A 19,614-nucleotide genomic window follows, 5' to 3' on the forward strand; every position below is an offset into this window, starting at 1 on the left:
TCCACATCTCAAAAATCTTGTCACCTCATTTCAAAGTATGAAAAAATTTTCTAACTCAAAAATAAGAATGTGTAAATTAAATAACAAACTGATTAAATTAGCTATAGGTAAACTAAAAGGCATCAAATCATTTATTAAAATATTTCAGAAACCTGGTTACATGTGTTTTCTTCATGAGTCACAGAAATTAAACTGTATTAATCAATTGTAGTCAAATAAGATATATTCCTCAAAGGAAAAAAATGCTTCAGTGTTTTAAAATAATGTAGGCAAGGAAGTATAATATGGAAGATTTCTACTTGAGAGTTACTTCATACCTACACAAATAAATCACATGTCTGAGTACCACCATTCCTCTTCCACAAGTCAATAAAAACATAAGCTAGAATGCATAAAATGCTGCCTAGTAAATAATAGTTTCTTCCTTTCATCATCTATGCTAAGAATACACAATTAAAATCAGAGCTGATGACAATACAAATAATAGGTATTAGCAATCAGAATATTAAATTCTCTATCATTGCAACAATAGGAATACGTGTACAAGCTTCTCCAAATGATCAACACAAATCTGCCTACAAAATCTCTGACATGCCCTAAAGGAGAACTGAAAGACATTCCAGTTAGGTTAAGAAGGAATGCTGCTAAGATATGCAAACAGTGCCAATCTATACATTAACAGATTTTTGCATGGAGTTGCAGGCAATAAAAAGATGATTGTGTAAAATCTACTAAAGGTCATAAATAATCTAGCAGTGTGACACTGGGCCACATATGGCTTCTTGGAATTTTAGAGATTTAAGTCGACCCTCCTGTTTTACTGCAAATATCTCCACTGTAACGAAATACAGGAGTCAACGGTCAGGGGTTTGAAAAGGCAGAGAACTCTATTTTTCATGAAAGCAGTGGGATATCTGAGAAGGTCCTTTGCGAGGGCTGTACGGAGCGAAGGCCCCATTCTCTTGACGACCCTGTGCCACCAGCGCTTTAGATGGCACTAGCACGTCTGAATTTCGTTTAGGAGCGGATACATTTAGCATCACGCGCTAAAGGTTGGGGAGAGCAAGAACCGAACTGACCGATCCTGAGAAACAGCTCAGTCGTCAGCAAGGAAGACCTTCTCCATAAACTGTAAGGTCCTGTACACACCAGGACGAAAAGGCACAGCTTCTATGTCCGCGGAGAGGAGAACGAATGGTCGGGAGTCAGGTGTCCGGGTTCAATATCCTAGTGACCAACCATGAGGTGTCCCAAATAACCTGGCTACCGCGAGGCTGAGACATTCAGCATCAGCGGCGCCCTAAAACACTGCTGGAAGTCGAAATTACCGTGCCCCAGATCTGCACTGTCTAAGTGGGAGAGCTCCGGAAGAAGCCACGCTCTGAGGATAGTCCCAGGCTTCCATCCCCAATTCCCCGCGTTAGTTCACCTACCCGCTCCGACCCCGGCTTCTCCGGATCTCAGGATCCTGGAAGCGGCTCCTGACCGACTCTCACACCCGCCGCTGGGCTCCGGCCAACCGGAACTCGTTCACGTCACTTCCGGTCCAGTCTCCCCACCCCCGGAGACCGCCTCCAAAGGAGAAACGTTCCCTCCCTGCCTTTGGGCAGCCTCGGTTGATCCTTGCAGGATTTCAGTTCGGCTCTTGATGCCGGCCCTGTGGGTGTGGCAAGAAGAATGACTGGTTGCTTCGTGGTTCTTGATCCGGAACTTGTCTGGGCACCCCGGAAGAGGTAGCTCGCCCGTGAGACGCGTGTTAGCTGCCTAGAGGTGAAGAACGGAAAGGCGCGACTGAGAAGAAGGGGTGTTTTAGGTAGGTTGGCTCCTTACACGGCGATGGAGAGGGCTATCATTCTCCATTCTCGCTCCAGTTGGAACATTTCTTCCCATCTCATTCCATAACCCACCCTCCTTCATTTTCTTGTCTTCCGCCTAGTGGCCGCTGGAGGCCTCTGTTCTTGCTCTGCGAGCAAGCTGCTGGGGAGGGAAGGATGCAAAATTTCTAGTTCTCAGCAAAGTCTCCGTTCAGGTAGCATTGATGCGCCCTCTCTGGAATTGAGAAAATACCGAGCAGGCCCCAGACTCTGCTGTTTATTGAATACTCCCAACATTTCAAGCTGTTGAACTCTACGTGGAAAAAAAAGGTTTCTAACAATATGATTGAAAGATTTGTTCTCTCCCAGACAGAGATATTGTCTAGAGAATTTTTTTTTTTTTTTTTTTTGAGACAGAGTCTCACTTTGTTGCCCGGGCTAGAGTGAGTGCCGTGGCATCAGCCTAGCTCACAGCAACCTCAGACTCCTGGGCTTAAGCGATCCTACTGCCTCAGCCTCCCGAGTAGCTGGGACTACAGGCATGAGCCACCATGCCCGGCTAATTTTTTTGTATATATATTTTTTAGTTGGCCAGATAATTTCTTTCTATTTTTAGTAGAGACGGGGTCTCACTCTTGCTCAGGCTGGTCTCGAACTCCTGACCTCGAGCGATCCACCCGCCTCGGCCTCCCAGAGCTAGGATTACAGGCGTGAGCCACCGCGCCCGGCCTAGAGAATTTTTTAATCCTTTAACATTATACTCCAGGCACGGTACTAGGTGCTGAGAGTGTACAGTCGTTATGTCTCAGTGCTACAGAAGCTCTGAAGAGGAAATAATTAAATCTGGGGGATGGTAAAAACTTCACAAACTGCCATTTGAACTGGGCCTTTACAGGTAAATAAGATGTTTTTTTAATTGAGAAGAATAGGAACTAATGTAGGGGAGAGATTGCTGCTTGAAAGGACCTGGTAATTTGGGATGGCTGCATAGTACAGTGTGTATGAGGAGAGAAAGTTGGAAGGACAAAGTAAGCTGTAACCAAATTGAGTAGTGCTTTGAATTCATGCTAAGAGATTTATGTTTTATTCTCTAGGTGTTTAGCCCATAATTTTTGAGCAGAGAATTTGCATGTGTTTTAGAAGTGTAATTATAATGATAATGTGGACTAGGATGAACTGGGGAAAGAGTGAACCAAATGTGGGAAGCTTAGAGACAGAAGTTTATTCTGGAGACTTTGGCAAGGCTTTTGGCACTGGTAGTAGAGATAGAGAGGTAGGTTAAAAACACATGCATTTAACAGGTTTTAGTTACTGGATGTGATAGAACGTAGGAAGAAGAAAAATCCAAGCTTACTTAGAAGTCAAGAATACAGAAAGTTTGAGAGGAGGGAAGATACTGAGTTCAGGTGAGGATACAGTTTAGAATACTTCACAGATCTCTAAATATTTAGTTTTAACTAATCTAAGTTTACATAACAACATGTGACTAATTGGGCAGTGTAGATATATACTGAAAAGGGGCCAAATGTATACAGTTAAGTAATACATATATCAGGGGCAAGTACAGGATGTAGAACTAGAGGAGGAGGTTGTTGAAAAGCTGTCAGATAAGATGAGAATCAGGTGAAAGTTGGGTTAAAGAATTCAAGAGAGGAAAATTTAAAGGTTTAAAAGTGATCAGTGAGTGGTACAGAAAACTCAAGATGAGACCTAAAAAAAGGCAACTACATTTGGCAATTAGGAAGTGTCTGATTCCTTAGCAATTTCAGTGGAGTGGGAAAGAGAGGCAGCCAAGTAGAAATCTTTCGATTGTATTCTTAGAAACCTTTTCTTTCCATGTAGAATTCAACAGCCTGAAATGCTATGGGTATTCAGTAAGGACAAATAGAGATAAGTAATTGAAAAAGTTTGGAGGTAAAGGGAAGAGGAAAAATGAGACAGTGACGTAAGTGTCGAAGAAGATTTAGGAAAGATTTGTTTTGTTTTTGTTTGAGACAGGGTCTGGCTCTATTGCCTGGGCTAGAGTGCAGTGGCATCATCATAGCTCACTGCAACCTCAAAGTTATCCTCCTGCTTCAGTTTCCTGAATAGCTGGGACTACAGGCGCACGCCACCACACCTGGCTAATTTTTCTATTTTTTATAGAGACAGGGTCTTGCTATGTTGCTCAGGCTGGTCTTGAACTGCTAGCCTCCAGGGATCCTCTTGCCTCAGCCTCCCAAAGTGCCAGGATTACAGGTATGAGCTACTGAGCATGGCCAGGGAAAGGTTTCTTTAGGATGGAAAATGCAGAGGGACAGTAGCCAGTGGACTAGGTTTAATAGGTGGAGGAGTGTGGTTCAGGAAGCAGTGGGATCAAGAGGACCTATGAAACTGGTTTAGTCAAGCAGCAGAATTAGAAGGCACCAAGAGGAGGGTTTGATAGGACATATTTGTTTTATTGTCCTGTCATTGCCCAGGATTATCTGTGAGACTAAGAATAGTTATTTTTACCTTAGTCTCAAACACTGGGCTTATTGATGTGCTTACAGTAGGTATACAGAAGAAGGGACAGAGTGACGTACTCTTGTAGAGGAGTTAGATGATAATCTGATCGGGTTGATATGAGATGAGAACATACTAAAGAACAAAGATATAAGTGTTAGTTTTAACATTTTATAATAAGAGACCCCATTGAGATATGGGGCATAAGCAAAAAACAGTAATTTCTGCAACTTTCACTGTTCTCTGTTTTTGATCTTACTGGTATATTAGATAAGCTTTTTATCATGACCTTTAGATAGGTATATTTTATAGTTCTTCCTCTTATTAGTTATTGTGGATAAGCAGCTTTTCTGTTTGGTCCACAGTTTTCTCATCTTAAAAATGAAGCTATCATCTTCCTCTATGTTCATAGCAACAATAAATGAGATAATGGATGTAAAGGATTTAGTATGTTATCTGACACATAATAGCTGCTCTATGTAGAGCAGTTCCCTTCTCCATATAGTACCTGAATCTGGTAAATGGGATATTTGGTTACTTTGCAACCTAGAAATTGATGCAGAGAATCTTTCTAATTGATGACATAGAGATTAGTATATCTTTTAAGAAATAATTGAATATTTGTTCAGTTTGGAGTCTGTTAGGTTATCAGAGAGAAGTCCTGCTAATATGTAAACATCATGTAGCAACTGAATGATAGATGCATCATGAGATAATGTGGGTTTGTAAAACTTTCTATTAAGAATTTAATTTTTTTTCCTGCAAAGACATCTAGAACCGTAAAGTATTATGTCAGTGCAGCCCTGTCACCATTGTTTAGGCACTCTAGCAGAAGTGGACTGAAACTAGGTGCTCTAGAACTTACCATGTGTGAGTTACCTCCTTCTTCTGGCCACTTCAAGTCATTCTCCTTTATCCCTAATGTTCATTTCCTCAGGATTATGTTTTAGTCCTTTCTTCATTTTACATATTTTTCCAAGTGGCCTCATGCACTTATTTCACTTCAATAACCTCCTTTATATGTTGGGGTCTCAAATCTGTATTTCCAGCCCAGGCTTTTCTCACCTTTAAACAGATACATCTTTTTTTCCCCTGGATATCTCTAACCATGATGTCTTTCAGTCAAACCAAAATTGAATTCTATATGTTTTCCTTTCAAACCCGTTATTTCACCAGAATTAACTTTATAAGGAAATAGTACTTCTGTTCTCCACTTGTTCAAATATAGGTATCATTCTTCTTAACTTCTCCCTCTCTTTTATCACAGAACTTCCATTCAGTCAACAAATCAGACAGATGTGCCTTGGCCACTTCTTTTCTTTCCCATTTCCGTTACTCATGTCTAAGTGACCATCATCTCATCTAGTCTACCGGGAAGGCATAGTAGAGTAATGTTAAGAACATGGGCTCTGGATTAAGACTAATACTTACGAGTTGTGTGAATTTGGGCAAACTATAGTTTCTCTTCCTTGATTTGCACATCTGAAAAATAGGGATAATAATTATATATAAATGTTCCTCAACTTAGGGTGGGGTTATGTTCTGATAAGCCCATCCTAAGTTGAAAATATTGTAAGTCAAAAATGCACTTGGTACACCTACCTAACATCATGGTTTATTTAGCCTAGCCTACCTTAAACATGCTTAGAACACTCACATTAGCCTACAGTTGGGCAAAATCATCTAACATAAAGCCTATTTTATAATAAAATGTTGACTATCTCATGTAATTTATTGAATACTGTATAGAAAGTGAAAAACAGAATGGTTGTGTGGGTACTTGAAGTAAGGTTTCTACTACTGAATGCATATCGCATTCACACTATTGTAAAGTTGAAAAAAAATCATAAGTTGAACCGTATTAAGTCCATGACTGTCTATATTTACCTTAATATGCTGTTGGGAGCATTAAGGGAGATAATTCATATGGAGTGCTTAGCTAATGCTAATAAATAGCAAAACACTTAGTAAATGTTAACTATTACTATCATTACATTATAGGAGTCTCTTAATTTGATCTTCCTATATCTATTCTTGCCAACTTTTTTTTTTTTTCTTTTTTTGGCGACAGAGTCTCTGTTGCCCGGGCTAGAGTCCCGTGGTGTCAGCCTAGCTCACAGCAACCTCAAACTCTTGGGCTCAAGCGATCCTCCTGCCTCAGCCTCCCAAGTAGCTGGGACTACAGGTACTCGCCACCACGCCCGGCTAATTTTTTCTATTTTTAGTAGAGACGGGGTCTCACTCTTGCTCAGGCTGGTCTTGAACTCCTGACCTCAAGCAATCCTCCCACCTCGGCCTCCCAGAGTGCTAGGATTACAGGCGTGAGCCACCACTCCCAGCCTGTCTCTGTTTCTTGACCCCACCTCAAATTAGTTTCTGCCCCACCAAAGACAATAACCCCTTTTCTGCTAAAACTAATAGACAAAGTGTGTCAGACAAAGTGTTGTTGACCACATCTTTCTGCTAAAAGTGTGTTCCTAACTGCAATCTCCTGGTCATCCTGCTTTCTTGCCTGTAGAAATTGGGCATTTAAGAAGGTAGCTCCAGAAAGGACTGTGACTAGAGAGAGGGATGCTGATGGATGGATAAAATGTGGTATATTCATACAGTGGAATATTATTCATCAATAAAAAGAAATGAAGTAATGACACATACCACAACATGATTAAACCTCGAAAATGTTATGGTTTACAATAGAAGGTCAAAACAAAAGGCCATATATTGTATGATTTCATTTATATTAAATGTCCAGAATAGGCAAATCCATAGTGGCACAAAGTAGATTAGTGTTCACCAGGGGAGAGGAAAATGGGAAGTGACAGCTAATGGATAAAGGGATTTCTTTTGGAACAGTGAAAATGTTTGGGATTAGGTAGTCTGATGGTCGTACAACTTTGTGGATATGTTAAAAACCACTGAATTCTATAGTTTAAAGGGTGAATTTTATGGTATATGAATTATATACTATCCTGAGATGGAAATATGTAATAGTATTTCCATAATCTATCTAACATACAATTTCAAAAATGTTAATATAATGTTGTAATTTGAACATAAAGAATAATAAGGAAATTTATGATAAAATAAGTATTTCCAGGGCTGTCATCTATGCTGTGCCGATTATACACTACACAATTTCAAGGTTGCCACTTAGAAGCACTACAAATACGGTGGCCCTATGTTTATAAATGCTTGGATACTATTCCACTAGAAGAAGAAACTGATGGTTGCTTGTACCTCTACATAGAAGCATTATGAATCTAATGGCCTCCAATGTAGACTGATACAGTTGTTTTATTGGTGACTTAAATATTCATGAACAGCTTTGTTGGGCTGACAGGATTTTCTAAAATAATAAAGGATGATATTCATTTGTTTTATATGATAGCTACACTTTTGGAAAATTCAGTACAGTCTTCAACTTACAATTTTTCAATTTTATGATGGTGGGAAAGCATACTCATTCAATAGAAACTGTACTTCGAGTTTTGAATTTTGATCTCTTCCCAGGCTAGTGACACGCGGTACAGTGCTCTCTCGTGATGCTGGGCAGCGGCACTGAGCCACAGCTCCCAGTCAGCTGTGTGATCACGAGGGAAAACAACTGATACTCAACAGTGCACTGTGTTGCCAGCTTTTTTGGATATTGTGTTTTGTGTTTTCACATCCCATCATGTCTACAAAGTGCCCACTTGTGTTTCCTGCTTCTGGTGAGATGAAGAAGAGGAAGGCAATTACTCTTGAGATGAAACTCAAGATAATTACCCAGCACGAAGGCGGCAAGCCAGTAATGGCCATCGCGCGCGAGTTTGGACTTTCGCAGTCTACGATTTCAACCATCTTAAAGGATAAGAAGCGCATCACTGATGCAGTGAAATCGTCAGCATCAGTTAAATCCACCGTCATCACAAAGAAAAGAGCCGGGCCAATTGATGATATGGAAAAATTACTTGTTCTTTGGATGGAAGACCAGATACAGAAGCACATACCACTTAGCCTACTGATGATCCAGGCTAAGGCAAGAAGTCTTTTCAAAATGCTAAAACAGCATACCAGTGACCCTACATATACACAGATATTTAAAGCAAGTCATGGATGGTTCCAGCGCTTCAAAAGGCGTCATAATTTTCATAATGTGAAGGTCAGTGGTGAGGCAGCAAGTGCAGATACTGAATGTGCCAAAGCTTTTAAGGAACAGTTACATAGGATGATTGTGGCTGAAGATCTTTGCAACGAGGAGCTGATGAAACTAAAGGAAGAAAGAATTAAAGAAGTTGAGGCAGAAGAAGAAATTATACCCAAGGCACCAAGAAATTTCACAGTAAAGAGGCTAGCAGAGGCATTTGCTGCTATCAGCAGTGGTGTGCAGATGTTAGGAAAAATGGATGGCAATTATGAGAGATTCAAAAAAGTTGACAGGCAGATACAGGATGCTCTTGCTTGCTACAGAGAAATATATAATGAAAAGAAGAAACAAACCGTACAGTCAGAACTTGATATCTTCCTGAAGAATGCTATGCCTGCTAAACCATCAACTAATATCGATGCCCCAGTGCCTTCTGCCAGCCATTCTCGAGCCTCAGAAGAGAGAGAAATTGATGACCGAGTTACTGTAGCATCCCCATTATCCAGCAATTAATTTTATTTCAATGCTTCAAACATTCTTCAGGCCCAGTGTGCTTTTAGCTGTGTACATTAATGGTGAGTACCCAGATAACCATTTAGTGTTTCACTTTCAGTATAGTATTTAATAAATTACATGAGGTATTCAACACTTTATTGTAAAATTTGCTTTGCATTAGATGATTTTGCCGACTTATATGCTAATGTAAGTGTTTGGGGCATGTGTAAGGTAGGCTAGGCTGTATTAAATGATGGGTTTATTGGGTCATAACCCCATTGTAAGTTGAGCATCTGTATATGTTAAAACTATGCAAAAAATATTTTGTGTTCATATGTAAAATGGAGTTCTAATCTCATATATTAAGTTCTTCACCTGCACTAATGCTCAATGGGACAACTCTTCATTTTGCACAATTTTTAGTATCTTTACTCAGGCCTAGTAAATGTCAGTAGGGCACTTACTCCAGCCCATTAACATGACAATGGGAAACTTCGAGGTCCTTCCAGGGGGAACTTCTTTGCTACCTTCTCCATTGAAAACTACTTACTGCATTGTGAAAACACAGATTAGCACTGTATTCCAAGAAAGGGGTGAGTTATTTTTGCTTTCTTTAGATCTTTTAGGCATCTTGGTAAAACAGAATGTTTCCTTTCTCTGCAATACTTAGGGAAGCCTGAGGAGGGGTTTTTGAACTTGATGTGAGCTTGCTCACGTTAAGATTCAAAATGGCCAGGTGTGGTGGCTCATATCAGTAATCCCAGAATTTTGGGAGGGTGAGGCGGGAGGATCGCTTGAGGCCAGGAGTTCAAGACCAGCCTGGGCGACATAGCAAGGTCTCTACAAAAACATTGAAAAAAAAAGTTAGCCAGGCACGGTGGTGTGTGCCTGTAGTCCTAGCTACTCCGAAGGGTGAGGCAGGAGGGTCACTTGAGTCCAGGAGTTGAGGTTGCAGTGAGCTATGATGGCACCACTGCACTCTACCTGGGTGATAAAGCAAGACCTTGTCTCAAAAAAAAAAAAAAAAAAAAGATTCAAAATGACTTTAAACTGCTTCATGTGGATGCTTGACTCTTTTCTAGTACACAGGGGTGGGAGGTGGAGAGTGGAAATAGGCTGCATGCATAATCCAAAATATATTTTGCCTTTTTTCTGGATGACCTCATATAGTTCTAAAATGTTACTTGGTGCTTATAGTCAGTGTTTGTCTGATAAGCCTGTACCTTACTACGGCTAGATGGTGGTAACTTTTTTCCTTTCCCTTAAGATGCTCTCCAAATCCTTGGTTATGGAATATTTGGCTCATCCTGGTGCTTTCACCTTGGCTGCTGGAGTTGCTTGTGGCATGTGTCTGGGCTGGGGCCTCCGAGTACGCTTTGGGATGCTCTCCAAAAGCTTGACGAGCAAGACAGACACAGAGGCTGGAATGGAAGCAAGCGTCTTAGGAGACAATGGAGAGTACAAAATGATTCTTGTGGTTCGAACCGACTTAAAGATGGGAAAAGGAAAAGTGGCTGCCCAGTGCTCTCATGCTGCTGTTTCTGCCTACAAGCAAGTTCAAAGGAGAAACCCTGAAGTGCTCAAACAGTGGGAATACTGTGGCCAGCCCAAAGTAGTGGTCAAAGCTCCTGATGAAGAAACCCTGGTTGAATTACTGACCCACGCGAAAATGCTGGGACTGATTGTGAGTTTAATCCAAGATGCTGGACGTACTCAGATTGCACCAGGCTCTCGAACTGTCCTAGGAATTGGGCCAGGACCGGCAGACCTAATAGACAAAGTCACTGGTCACTTAAAACTTTACTAGGTGGACTTTGAATGATAACAATTCCTCTACCACATGTGTTTGAAGCCTGTCAAATTCTAACAATAAAAGCCGAATTTCTTCCCCCAATTTAAATATTCTTGAGATGAAAATAAAATCCATTCCTGTGCTCTTCCATCATGTACTTGCCAGTTAGAGAGTGGTCATTTTGGGCTTAAAACAATTACTGTTGGTTAAATGATCTTGGTGGTTCAGGTGATAGATGCTGAAACAAATAAGATGAGAGAAACAGGTCATGACAAAATTAAAAGGGGAGAAACACAATTCCCTGTGCATAGTTAGATTGCTTTGTGTGTTGGTAGCTCTTCTTCCCCAAGACTATGCTGGTGTCCCCTTTGGAGGATTACAGGTTCAAGGGTATTCCCACTAGATTCAAACTGCAATTTGTTCCCTCGGTCACTTTTTGGATAACTGATAGCCTATTTTATAGTAGATCATGGTACAGCCACCCCAATGGAATCTCATGGTTTAGTATCTGGATTTTTGTCTCAAAGTCAAGGTTTTATAGCAGTGATAGAACTCACCTGTGCAGTGTTTCATGTTCACTTTACCTGACTCAGACTGGCCAAAGGTTAGCAGCAGTGTTTCCAAATCATAGTTTATAAAAATTTCTCTACTTTCCCCCTTTCCTCTAACAACAATGAAGTCCTTGAAACTTGTGAAGAAACCATATGTACCTTGCAGATGGATCTGAGTAGGCCCATGTAAAAATTTATGATAATTGAAATAAATGTAGTTTGTTATCCCTGATGTTTCTTAGAACTTAGAACTAGAGTATTAAGGGTGGTTTTTGTCCATTTTGCTTTTAAGACAGTCTTGTTCTGTCACCCTGGCTAGAGTACAGTGGCATCATCATGGCTCACAGCAACCTCAAACTTCTGTGCTAAGCTGAGCCTCCTGCCTCAGCCTCCCAAGCAGCTGGGACTACAGGTGTGAACTACCATACCCAGCTCATTTTTTTCTATTATTTTCAGTAGAGTTGGGTTCTTGTTCTTGCTCAGGCTGGTCTTGAACTCCTGACTTCAAGCTATCCTCCCCTCCTTGGCCTCCCAGAGTGCTAGGATTACAGGTGTGAGCCACCACACCCAGCCCCCTTTTGCTTTTTATATGTATTTGGTATAATTCTAATAATTACTATGTTATACTAGCTGCCCGAAATATGAAGCAGAAGACCCCAACTCCCCAAAGCCACATAGCTTCCTGATTGTCTTGTTAGAATCCATTTTTCTTTTAAAGCCTTTTTGGAGGATCCTAATAGTAATTTCTAAATTCAGTACAGCCCAAAAACTATGATGCCAGGAGAATTTTGGTAATAGGCCCATTTTAAGTGGCTCTGACACTCCATGGTTAACTACAACATAAGCAACATTATAGCATAATTTCAAGGTCTAAGTTCATTGGTGGAGTCTGTGAGCAGAACACTAAGACTACCACAGAAGTTGCAAATGTGAATAATGCCACAATAGCAACTGTTTCTAAACAGAATGTTTATACTGGCTTCAAAAGTGATGCAATAACATGCAACGATACTAGAGCTGAGTTGAACTCAATCCTAAATGCATGATTTGGGCTCAGGTAATTTCTGTGGCTTGCCTCAGACTAGATGGCTCCAAATTCAGTGCATTCCCAACAGGATGGCCTTGGGTGGCTGATTCAAGTAACTAATAAAGCACAGCATATCTACTAGGATGAATAAATAATACAGAAATTCTGGTAAATCTGTAAATATACTTGCTTTCTAGTTCACCTATACTTAGTGTTTCATGGGACTTGTAATCTTACAGTTCTCAAAGTATACTCTGTAGAGCCCATGGGGTCTCTGCAGGGTGAAAACTGTTTTCATGATTCTAAGCCATTTTCTCTTCTCGGTGTTGACACTTTGCACTGGGCCTCACTTAAATGTCCTTGATGAAGCAGTAAAGAAATTAATGTTTTTGGCCCAGGACTGTTTGTCTTAACATTTTGTGTAACATTAAATACTACTGTACACCAAGGTATGGTTGTTGGCTTAAGAAAAAGGACTTGTGAGACTGATATCATGAGCTGAACTAGCTGCTTTTGTCGTATAACATTTTTACTTTAAGAACTGACAAATTATAGTTACTCAAACTTGGGCGTTTGAGGCATTTTCTCATAGATTATCTGAGCCAGTCACTTCAAGGAAAAGAATTGACAGTTATTTTGGAAAACTTGCATCTGCCTCTCCTCCAAGCTTCTCAAAACTTAAGACTTTTCAGATAAGATCAGTGTTCCTTACAAATTATTTTTTAATATATAGCAAAATGTGCCAACATTTGGAAGAACTATTTCTGTAAATCAATATTTTCCATATATTGATGTGTAAGATTTTGTTAACATGTCTTAATTACTGTTATATTTAAATGGATTAATATTTTAAATTTCTAACACAGTAAATATCAATAGATAAAAATGACAAACTAAAGCTCTTTGGGATTTTTAATAATTTAAGAGTATTGAAATCTAGAATGAGAACGTCTGCATGACTAAATTTACAAAAAAGTCAAGAAGCACTACTTGGAGATCACTAGTCTCACACTATTAGACTAGTGGCCATGTTGATACAGTTTTCAACAAGTATCAATTTGTACAGTGGCTATATTTGGACACTAGGCAAGATTGAAAGCTTGCTTGCTACTTGAAAGCTTTTCATTAATCTCTCTCCCTTTCTTTCCTCTTGTTCAAGTTATATTTAGAGAATGGTAAGAACTTTTAGTACCCTTGTCTGCTTTTAGTTCCTTCTAGAACATCATCTTTGATAAACTCAGAATAATGTTAGGGAAGATTTTTGGCTTAAAATAGAGTTTATTACCGGTTAATTTTACCATTTAGTGTACACTTACAATTGCTCAGTCTTGGGCTAGGCATTTTGTGATTTAAAGATAATTGTTAGATAGTTCTGAAAAGTACTCACTGTTAATATACAGATGAGGAAACAAGCTCAGAAGCTCAACTTGGCTCAGGGTTTGAACCTAAGTCACACGTCACAAGAGGTTTCTCTTTCTGCTGTAGACAGGTATGGATGGCTTAAAGTGGCAATTTGTAAAAAAAACAAACAAACAAAAAACCCAGTTTTTCTTAAAAAAAAATTAAGTTTTCTGTAAGAAAACCTTTACTGAAGTATTTTTATTTGCTTCTATGAGGGAGAAGAAAAATCATCTCACTGATGAAAACCAGTTGATTGGAAGTATAGGGAAGGTCCAGAACAAATCTTGACACTGAAAAGAATGAGCTTCTAGGGACCGTTCCTATTCTCCCTCTTGATTTGGGAAAGGGAAGCAGATTTGAAGAAAGAGCAGAGATCCAGGAACACATGCACAGCCAGGGCCTGAACATGTTTTCACCCTGACAAACCAAAAGGAATTTTCCAGCTAATACTCTAATTTCCTATATGAAGATTGGCAGGGGGAGGATTAAAGGTGGGGAAAGAGCTCAGGTTTTAAGTTTTTAAAAACTCTTCAGCAGAGCTTATGGTGTTTGCCTAAATAGTTGTAGAGCAACACAAGGCTAGGCAAGGGGCTATGTGTAACTATTAAGGATTAAGGGATAGTGAAATGAACTTAAAGTAGTAACATTCTCAGCCATAAAGCAAAAGAGTTGAATTCACACACCAGTTTTTTTAGAAAATCAACTTAAAATACCCATAATTTGGGCACCTTTATAATTCATGGTGAGAAACGGCATGTTAACTAAATGTTCAAATATATTTTATTTCAAGTTAAATGAACAAATCATGGGATGTTAGATTATATTAAGTGAAATTGTCACTTGGTTAAAATGTTGGAGATAGGTGAAATGTAGCCCACTCTAGTAGTGGCTGGTTCTTTAAACTGCTGCACGTTACCTTATTAATTAACTACAGGAATGTACATGATATAATACACAATTTCTTCACATGTCCCAATCCTCATTCCACTTCCTCTCATGCCTCCCTGAATCATGTCTCAGTATTCAATATGCAACTACCTAAAACTACTGTTCTTTTGGTTTCAGAGATATTTAATTGAAACTGCAATTCTACATGTTATTTCCACAGTCCAGTAATTTATTTTAAATTTGAGTAATTTCAAATTCCACAAAACAAAACTGAAGAACAGCAATATTTTGTTTGAATTTCTCTCTTCTGTACACTCAGTGATCTAAAACACCACAATATCCAACATACACAAACCTCAGGGAAGGGTTAGTACACACAAGATTGGAATCATGGTGCTCTTTGTTCCTGAATGGAATGGTCCCACAGAAAAAGCACAGGATACAGCACAACATAAGGGCACCTGTTACATATGAAGTGAGCAAAACACTAGCATTTTCTATATGCATAATGGGGAAACCTGCATAGGTTAGAGGGCCTTTTATGCTCATTTAAAAAATCAGGCAAGTTGTCTGTATGCATTTTTCAAATAATTTGGAAAGCACTGCAATCCAATGTAGGATACGCTGATTAGTGTTGTCTTTGTTGGCATTGACAGTCTTGCATGGTCATATACCAGTATTTTTGTTTTAGCTTTTCTTTGAATAAAAGAAATTTAAATGCATTTAGACAATACATATTAAGCTGTTTACACACACTAAATTTAAGAGATTCAGTATTAGAGTTTCTTTGTTTCTTTAAACACTAGAGAGTGCAAATCGGGTTCTTCACAACAGATTGAATATTAAGCAGTTCTTCAAAGAATGAGGGGGAAGAAAAAAAGCCCAAGTGAATAAAACATTGAAACTATTCCCCTTTGAAAATAAATTCTAAAATGATGTGGAATGTGAAATAATGTTTTAACATAGGTGATCCAAGTTTATAGTTAGAAACAAAAAGTAGTCCTTCATGAAATAAAGGTCACAAGAACACGTTGCCTGTTTCCCTCGTTAAAAACTGAGAAGTGGGTAAAGACGATGTTTCAGTATGAAAATAGGCGACTACAGGATCGGCTTTCCATCTCACATGCTGTACCCAAAGCCAGGCTGAGGCTGTCCATAGGGTGGTGCAGTATAACCATAACCAAAAGGTGCCTGGGGAGGGACGGCAACACTGGGTCCTGCTGTCAGCATCAACTGGGGCTGACCTAAAGGAGAAAACAAAACGGGGCAGGGGCAAGGAGGCAGGAGAAACTGTTAGCATTGTAAGACTAGAACACTCCAATCTCCCCCACTCTAGCAACATAATACAACTTAAAATTGTTGTGTTGGGGCACTTTGGACTGTCACAATTTTGGCATCACTTTTTCACCCTAAGAAGGGTCCTGCCTAAAAAGCCAACACTGCAGGGCCAAAAGCCAGGACTTTGTATCATTTAAAGCATACTCGACATGATCAGGCCAGACATTTGCCAACAAGCCTATCACATGGTACTTGCACATTACATTTAGTGACACAATAAAATCAGCACATGAAAACTTAAGTTTTTTTTTTCCCCTAGAAAAATTTTAGTTTTTAAAATGACATGTTTTAATATAATATGTAACTGAACTTTTAAAGTTAGATTTAAATTTCTGATATAAACATGTCTGAATGGTAATGAAATTTAATGTATTTCTAGCAAAGAATCCAGTACTAATTTAGAGTACTAATCAAAAGTAAGACACATTCAACTAGGCATGAGGTATGAAATACGTTAGAATACACCCTCTATCAAATACTATGTTGACACTCTTTCCTAGGTTTAAATAGTTGTTGCCCATATAACATAAAACATGACCTGTAGGGAACCTGGCTTATTTAGAGAGAGAAAACACATAACACCCCTCCCTACCAGCACAGAACAAGTATTTTTAATCTCCCACTAGAATGTAAACTTAGATTTCTCCCAGCACAAGTAACCTCGTGTCTTTCCTTGTGGTTAACCAAAGTTGTCTTTAGTAAGCAAATTTTTGGAATCCAGTTTATAAAAAATCATCCCTAACCTTGATACTAACATCTCTCTTGAAATTCCAACGTCCTTTTCAATTGCCCTTTTAAACACCCTGAAGGCAAACCAAATTCAGTAGTACCCCCAAATTACACCTACCCTGTTTTTGTTCCTACTGTGTTTCCTATCTCAAACGTCAAATATCTTGGTCCCATCTCTAAGAATCCTCTTTTAAGTTTACCTTTCTCTAACTTTATGAAAACTATCCTGTCCCCTAAATTCCCAAATGTTTTTTTATCTGTAGTAAAAAGGAGATAATGCCATAATAAATGTATGTATTATTTTCTTCAGTAGCCTGAGATATAATGGTCGTATTTTTATGCTCCCTTCCAAAGAACACCTGGTTATAGTGCTTTAACCTATACTCCCTTTAAATTTACTGTTCAAATGAATCTGTTCACCAGGTATGAAATGGAAAGGGGAGGTAATTCAAACATGCAGGTGTAAGAAGAAATTAAACTGCCTTAAATAGTCACTTGAGAGTTTGAAGATCCTATCTCTCTGGAAAATTCTCAAATAGAAATACTACCCAGTTCTCTGCCCCAGTTAGAATTTATTTTTATTTTATTTTATTTTATTTTATTTTATTTTATTTTATTTTATTTTATTTGAGACAGTCTCACTTTGTTGCCTGGGCTAGAGTGAGTGCCATGGTGTCAGCCTAGCTCACAGCAACCTCAAACTCCCAGGCTTAAGCAATCCTACTGCCTCAGCCTCCCGAGTAGCTGGGATACAGGCATGTGCCACCATGCCTGGCTAATTTTTTCTATATATATATTTTTAGTTGTCCAGATAATTTATTTCTATTTTTAGTAGAGACGGGGTCTCGCTCAGGCTGGTCTCGAACTCCTGACCTCGAGCAATCCACCCCCCTCGGCCTCCCAGAGGGCTAGGATTACAGGTGTGAGCCACTGCACCCGGCCCCCAGTTAGAATTTAAAGTGAGGATGTATTCTTTATGTAAAGCATACTAAAGCCAGCCTTGGCATATTCAATCACCTTTCGCTCTTCTGAAAATCAAATTCATCAGTATTTCTTTCTCAGTAATTTATAAGCAAGTAATCAATCAGTGACCAGATGATAGGGAAACATTAGGTTATGACCTTAAATGAGTTTGTGAGGTTTTCCTTGCATTTAAGATTATTTTAGTGAATAATATCAATGCCTGCTTTAAGACCATTTTCAGGAAAAAAATATGGCAATGAAGGAGTATTTCTTAACTTAGCAAGCCTTTTTCCACTTTGGAAACTTCTTGTATTTCTATTTTGAGGTAGAATCTCTAAAGAATTAAATGTTTGTCTGACGTATTTCTTTGAGGGTAAAAAGAGAGATTACCATAAACAATGGGTTGTGTCTCTGTTGCTTGTTCTTCTTCTTTTCTCAGTGATTCTGAAGCGTCTAATTTATCCACCTGGAGAGAAACAGGTTACGTTAATTAGTACCCCAAAAGTATGATAAACCTAGGTTTATGGCAGAAAGTGGAAAAGCCTTAGTATGTTAAATTCTGTCAAAATAAAACAGACTACAAAGAACATTCTCAGGCCCCCTCAAATTCAATGGCAATGTTCATACTTCAGTCAAGGTGTTTTTCAGCACTGTCATTATAAACCCTCAGGATGGAGGGATTTATAAATGCCATAAAAGCTCACGCCAGGCTAAAACTGGGCATGCTAGGATGCAGCCTGAGGGAGGGAAGGAACCACTTTTTCAAATGAAGTTTAAAACCTATCAAACATAGTAATGAACTTGTGAACTGGCCATACTTCCCTCCCCAGAGGAAATAGTATTCAAAAAAGTGAAATGAGTCTAATGACAAGTACTTGTACAGAATAAACTATTTTTGCCAACTGCGTACAGCTTCTGTTGATATTGGTTATAGGTGCAGACTACAGTTTAAGATTCAAGTGGCTCCATGAATCTTTCTGTGTAAAGACAGGCTGTACATTTTGATGCTACATGGCTCTATTTTCCAAGAAATAATTAGGAAAGCCCAATTTTCCCAACTTCTTGAGAAAGGAAAACTTTTCCTATTAATGAAGCCAGGAAGTAAATTGCTACTGTATGCTAGCTACTCTAAATCAAAGTGTATAGTATCAGACAGAAGTAATTCTGTAGAGGAGTCCAAATGTATTAGTGAAAGAATGTAGTTAGAATGCCTAGATCCACTAACTAGTTGTGTGACCTTGGCAAACCATTGCATTGGCCCTCAAATTTCCTTCTCTATATAATGAGAAGTTGAATGAAATGATCTGCAAAGTTTCTTCCAGGGCTAACATGACTTGATTCTGTAATTCTGTGATGAATTAGAGAGAAATGACATTACAACCCTGGGATTAGGGAATCTCCTTCACCATACAAGTTCCATTGCCTTTTACACTGTACTATATTTGTTTTTATAAATGTATTTAAAAGTTGGTATATCATTATACTCTCAAGTAAAACTAGATTTCACATCTCAATGTTACCTATTACTAGTGGTTTTCAAGGTCATTAAGTGTGCTGGGTGAGACTGAGGGGCAAAGTGCAGGGAGGAACATTTTATAAATGTATACTATATGTTCCTCAAAAAGACAAATGGTGAAAAATCACTCACCAAAAAAGACATACAGACTTCAGTTCTGAAAAAGCTATAAAAATCTGGTCCTAAAAAAGTTAAAGTGGCACCTCATTTCTATGTGAAACTATTAAAATGGTGTCTTTTAGTCTTCACATAGGCCATTAAAGATTATGAGTGTTTTATATTTGTTTCATATTAAATACCATAAATATGGGTCTAATCCATCTTACTTTGTCAGGGAACTAAAAGTTTGTGAAAAGTAAGCCTAAGTAGACTCTAGATTTGTGCAGATGAAATGTGGTTTTTCTACCCTAGGAAGATGGATTAGTTTGCTTCTGTACACTATTATCCTATTATATACCCTAAATGATCATGTGTTACAAATTACCCTAAT

General features: G+C 38.8%; 4 protein-coding genes across 5 annotated transcripts in view; 2 read left to right on the forward strand and 2 right to left on the reverse strand.

Annotated features, from left to right (window-relative positions):
* VMP1 (vacuole membrane protein 1) overlaps positions 1-1,773 on the reverse strand; it is a 111,674-nt gene extending 109,901 nt beyond the window's left edge. Inside the window, exon 1 of the mRNA XM_045525624.1 lies at positions 1,434-1,773. The gene's annotated coding sequence lies outside the window, so the exon portion shown is untranslated. The remainder of the gene's footprint in view (positions 1-1,433) is intronic.
* Positions 1,592-10,856, forward strand: PTRH2 (peptidyl-tRNA hydrolase 2). Of its 2 annotated transcripts, none has more exons than XM_045525627.1 (2): positions 1,592-1,813; positions 10,187-10,856. In XM_045525627.1, the coding sequence occupies exon 2, from the start codon at positions 10,187-10,189 to the stop codon at positions 10,724-10,726; it is 540 nt and encodes a 179-aa protein (XP_045381583.1). In that variant the 5' UTR covers positions 1,592-1,813; the 3' UTR covers positions 10,727-10,856. The 2 variants fall into 2 exon arrangements, with proteins under 2 accessions (XP_045381583.1, XP_045381582.1); XM_045525626.1 differs by lacking the exon at positions 1,592-1,813 and adding an exon at positions 8,936-8,999.
* On the forward strand, positions 7,972-8,937 carry LOC123620405 (tigger transposable element-derived protein 1-like). The gene has a single exon (XM_045525625.1). The coding sequence runs from the start codon at positions 7,972-7,974 to the stop codon at positions 8,935-8,937; it is 966 nt and encodes a 321-aa protein (XP_045381581.1).
* Positions 10,857-14,786: 3,930 nt separating the features above from the next.
* CLTC (clathrin heavy chain) overlaps positions 14,787-19,614 on the reverse strand; it is a 67,659-nt gene continuing 62,831 nt past the window's right edge. Inside the window, exons 31-32 of the mRNA XM_045525628.1 lie at positions 17,999-18,074; positions 14,787-15,822 (exon numbers count right to left, since the gene is read on the reverse strand). Of these exons, the coding sequence (XP_045381584.1) occupies positions 15,698-15,822; positions 17,999-18,074 (201 nt within the window). The 3' untranslated portion in view covers positions 14,787-15,697. The remainder of the gene's footprint in view (positions 15,823-17,998; positions 18,075-19,614) is intronic.

Source organism: Lemur catta, chromosome 15 (assembly GCF_020740605.2).
Source record: "Lemur catta isolate mLemCat1 chromosome 15, mLemCat1.pri, whole genome shotgun sequence".
In the NCBI taxonomy this organism is placed as follows: Eukaryota; Metazoa; Chordata; class Mammalia; order Primates; family Lemuridae; genus Lemur; species Lemur catta.

Coding starts and splice junctions, on each gene's coding strand:
- LOC123620405 (XM_045525625.1), top strand. CDS start 7,972: ATGTCTACAAAGTGCCCACTTGTGTTTCCTGCTTCTGGTGAGATGAAG.